The following is a 3959-nucleotide window of genomic DNA, read 5'->3' on the forward strand; positions in this document are numbered from 1 at the left end:
TTATACCGCTGGTTTCCAAGCGCGATACGTACATATTTTGTTAAGATATATACAATGTAGAAAAATTACATTACATAACTTTATTTTGCAAACTACTGTTATCTATGCGATTGACATTTTTTAATAAAATGTATCGAAATTTATTGTTTCGGTAAAGTTTACAGCCTACTGTAAACAAATCTTTTGTAAAATTGTGCACATTTTTAAAAAGTGAAACGAACGTCTGCAAGTCAAACATCAATTACTGAACAAATCACTATTACGATAAGTTGTATAATTTTCACGTTTTTGGCAACAATGACAGGTGATTCGTTAAAGATAATATGTACTCAAAAGTTATAAATACGTGTTGCGCCTCGTTACTAATCTATTGATCATCGTTAACGTTTTACATCAGAATTCTAGCACAAATAGCATCCGCGTTGATAACTCGACTTCCTTCCATTATCATCCTCACGCCAACATCCGTTGTAACCTCGTCCATTCGTCTCTTTAATGCCTGCCAAATCGCATCGGTATGGTCAACCTCCCCGTTCTCATCCATGCAGATTGCCTCTCTGTTCATGCGCATGAGGCACAGCAACTCCACCTCGATTCTCCTCCCGCTGTACCATCGTAATGGTTCAGGATGAGCTACGATGCATTGTCGTATCTTTGGAAGTCTGAGTATCACCCTAGGACCTTCATTGAGCATATCTGTGATCGTTGATATCCATGTGCGTTGCTGTTCCTCATCCAGTCCAGAGGTTGCCATCAAATTCCTTTCTGGAATCATATAGTATGGTAGCTCTAAGGTGATCAATGCAACTCTAAGCGCATCCAATGCTTCGTGCAACCACTGCAAAAGACTTTTTTTATGAAACGAGGCTTGAGGATTATTTTCCGCCATCCATAAAACGATGTTTTTCAATGTGTACGATGAAACTTCTTTCTTACGTGGATGTAATACATCGTTCTTTATCATTTTCAATACAACATACAATTTAGTTTGAGTGTCGTTAAGATTGCTAATTAGTTCGATCTCACCGGCGTTAAAACACACTCTCCATTCAACATGTTGATATTCGCTTCCTTTAAATCCAACAGGCGTAAGAAATGCCCCAAGTGATACGACCCTCTGAACGGCTTCCGGTGGCGGCCAGTGGCGAGGTCTTGCGGCCCATTTTGACAGAATGTTGGGGCAGTAGTAATGTAATGCATGTACATAGTCAGTGTGCATGTGTCCATGCACTGTACTCGGAATTGACGGTCCCGCACGCTCATGCTGCACCATGCCCTCAGCCAAGCGTTCGTTCGACCAGTTATTAACATACAAGTCACTGCTCAAAAGTTCGCGACCATATCCGTCATCACAAAACGCATCATGTACGTGCCTGTGAATTTTTGTACCGAGTCTCTCCAGCAGCAGTCTACAGTGACCATGGTAACTCATGCGGCTGAGTGATCTCAACACGGTTATCTCTCCAGGAAAGGCACTTGATTTAACATCATCTTCTAAACAGAATACGCTATTATTTACAGCCATTATATCCAGATCACTTTCCAAGTAGCTGCTCAGCCCCTCACCTTTGCTGCCCGCAATAATAACAGTTGCCGTTCCACATAACCTTGCAGTCCACAGCTTGCCATACTCCCGGTATGCGTCTCTCCGAGCCTGTATGATCTCCTGTCCGTAACCGAGCCAGCTCAGTATAGTGCATGTTTCAACGGAGGTATTTTCCCACTGAATCTAAAAAAACGTTTTAATTAGAAACACGCTACATGTCATAAATAACATTATATCGTTAGTCGTCAAATAAATCAGCAATACTAAAATTATTCCAATTTAAATTATTCTTTTACGGCCATACCATTCGATGTATTATCAATTAAAATTATAACACGGCACGCGACTTGTTTTCTATAGACAAAGAAGGAAATCAAGCGTGGGTTATTCTGCAATAACTTATGGGCGGAGCTTAATTTTTCGAAAATAGTTCCGAATAAATAAAGAAAATATTGCAGTAAAATGCACGTGCTAAAACCCGCTCTGAAAGAAATGTAATAAATGTAGCATGTATAAATGTAATGAAATAACAAATTGTATATTTGGTGATAAGTGGCATAACCACACCTACAAAGAATGTTATTGGTTAGGAAGCGTAATTCAGAAAACATTTATAGCATGTCAGCTTTTCAGTAGCATCAATAAACGTGCCGTCATTAAGTTTCTACGATTGTTGTTTTCAATGAAAGTGACGTAATTTGCAAAATATTTATGAATGAAAACGACGTCATATGTTTGTACACATCAATGACGTCACTAAATAGTGAACTTTGTACTAAGAAAGGCGGAGTATTGAAAAATATAGTTACGTCCTAAAGCTTGAACCAAATCAATCAGAATCGTGTTATAATCGAAATAATATTTTTCTATAATGGTTTGTTGTCGAATAATCCACAGTAAGTTGTATAGATGCGTGTTGCTTCGCACTCGTGATTTAATTCCTACGCATCAATACTCCTTACTGTGGGTTATTCGACAACAAACCATGATAGAAAAATATTATTTCTTAAGTATTATCTTGTGAAAATATATTACAATTTCGTGTGTATGTTCTCAGTGAATAATCCAATAGTCGGTACAAGTATTGCCAACCATGAATTAATTAATAAATTGAATTAAGTGGATTGAAATAAAGACACTGAAAATATAGACGGTAATCAACGGCGAGTTCATATATATTTATGACATCCATTCATAAACATACTAAACATATAATGTTTAAATCTCTATTATCTGAAATTGCAAATGCGGAACGAATAATGTTATAACTATTGATAATAAACTAAATTGCTATGGTTAAAGCTGCATAATTTAACGAAATTATATAAACTTTAATTGTTATGTCTGTAAATACAATATATTGATGTTTGAATAGTTTTTTTAATAATTTGAAAGAAAACTGTGAAAAACGTTTGCCAAAAAGTAGTGTCGTACTTTGGCACGTGCGACACTGAAAAATGGGTTATAAGAAGATTCATGAGAACGGATGTATTCATTTTTAATGTCTCACATTTTGTACAGAAGTAAAGTATTTAATTTGGGACCAATTATTGATATACAGTATAAATTTACCGTTGTTCTTTTTTCTAAAGATGTTAACGTATATCTGCCTTTAGTTATGCAAACATTAAACATCTAGATTGAAATGTCATTAAGAAATATAATAGGGGTAGGGGAAACGCAGACATATAAACGGGAAAACTATGCGTTAATTGTCATTGTGTACTGGACACAAACTGCACTCGACTTATCATCTTACCAAGTCTTGTTTGCTGGACATACTGCCCTGTCTTGTGCCACTATCAGCCATCCATACAGTGCTGAAGTGAGATATTTGATAAATATAGGATCTTGCATGAGTGGTCGCTTTGTATTGAATTTATTAAACTTATCTTATAACATGACCTAGGCTCGTTTTATCTTTATTTAGATGACTCGTTTAATAAATTCAATACAAAACGACCACTCATGCAAGATCCTATATATCTCAATAAAGATAAAAACGAGCCTTGCCGAGTTTTTATCTTTATTTAGATGACGAGTTTAATAAATTCAATACAAAAATACCACAAATCTAAGATTCTATTTATAACATGACCAACAAATATTCTCTTGATTGTATGCTCTTTTCACCGTTTTTTCACATTGTTAAAGAGTTTAACTGAAGAAATTCGCTGGAATAATTATGTCATTTCGTCACAAAAATGACGTCATTTTACATTTATATAACTAGTGTAATAACACCCGTGTAATAAACAAAATTGAGCATTACGTTATTTCATTCCTGCAGCGTAGGCCTTGTTATAAGCTGATATGGACAAGAATATGTGATATAGTTCGGGTAATTGTCATGAAATACAAATCAATATTTTTAACACGATCGCGAATACGCGTGCATGTACATATAAACTGA

The 3959-nt window shown here is 35.7% G+C and overlaps 1 protein-coding gene across 1 annotated transcript; it reads right to left on the minus strand.

The window, feature by feature from the left end:
* Positions 1 to 388: 388 nt before the first annotated feature.
* LOC127869735 (uncharacterized) lies at positions 389 to 3356 on the minus strand. Its single transcript, XM_052412393.1, has 2 exons — positions 3306 to 3356; positions 389 to 1729 (listed from the first exon to the last, which is right to left on the minus strand). Exons 1-2 carry the CDS (start codon positions 3354 to 3356, stop codon positions 389 to 391), a joined length of 1392 nt encoding a protein of 463 aa, XP_052268353.1.
* Between the last annotated feature and the right edge of the window lie 603 nt (positions 3357 to 3959).

Source organism: Dreissena polymorpha, chromosome 2 (genome assembly GCF_020536995.1).
Source record: "Dreissena polymorpha isolate Duluth1 chromosome 2, UMN_Dpol_1.0, whole genome shotgun sequence".
Taxonomy (NCBI): Eukaryota; Metazoa; Mollusca; class Bivalvia; order Myida; family Dreissenidae; genus Dreissena; species Dreissena polymorpha.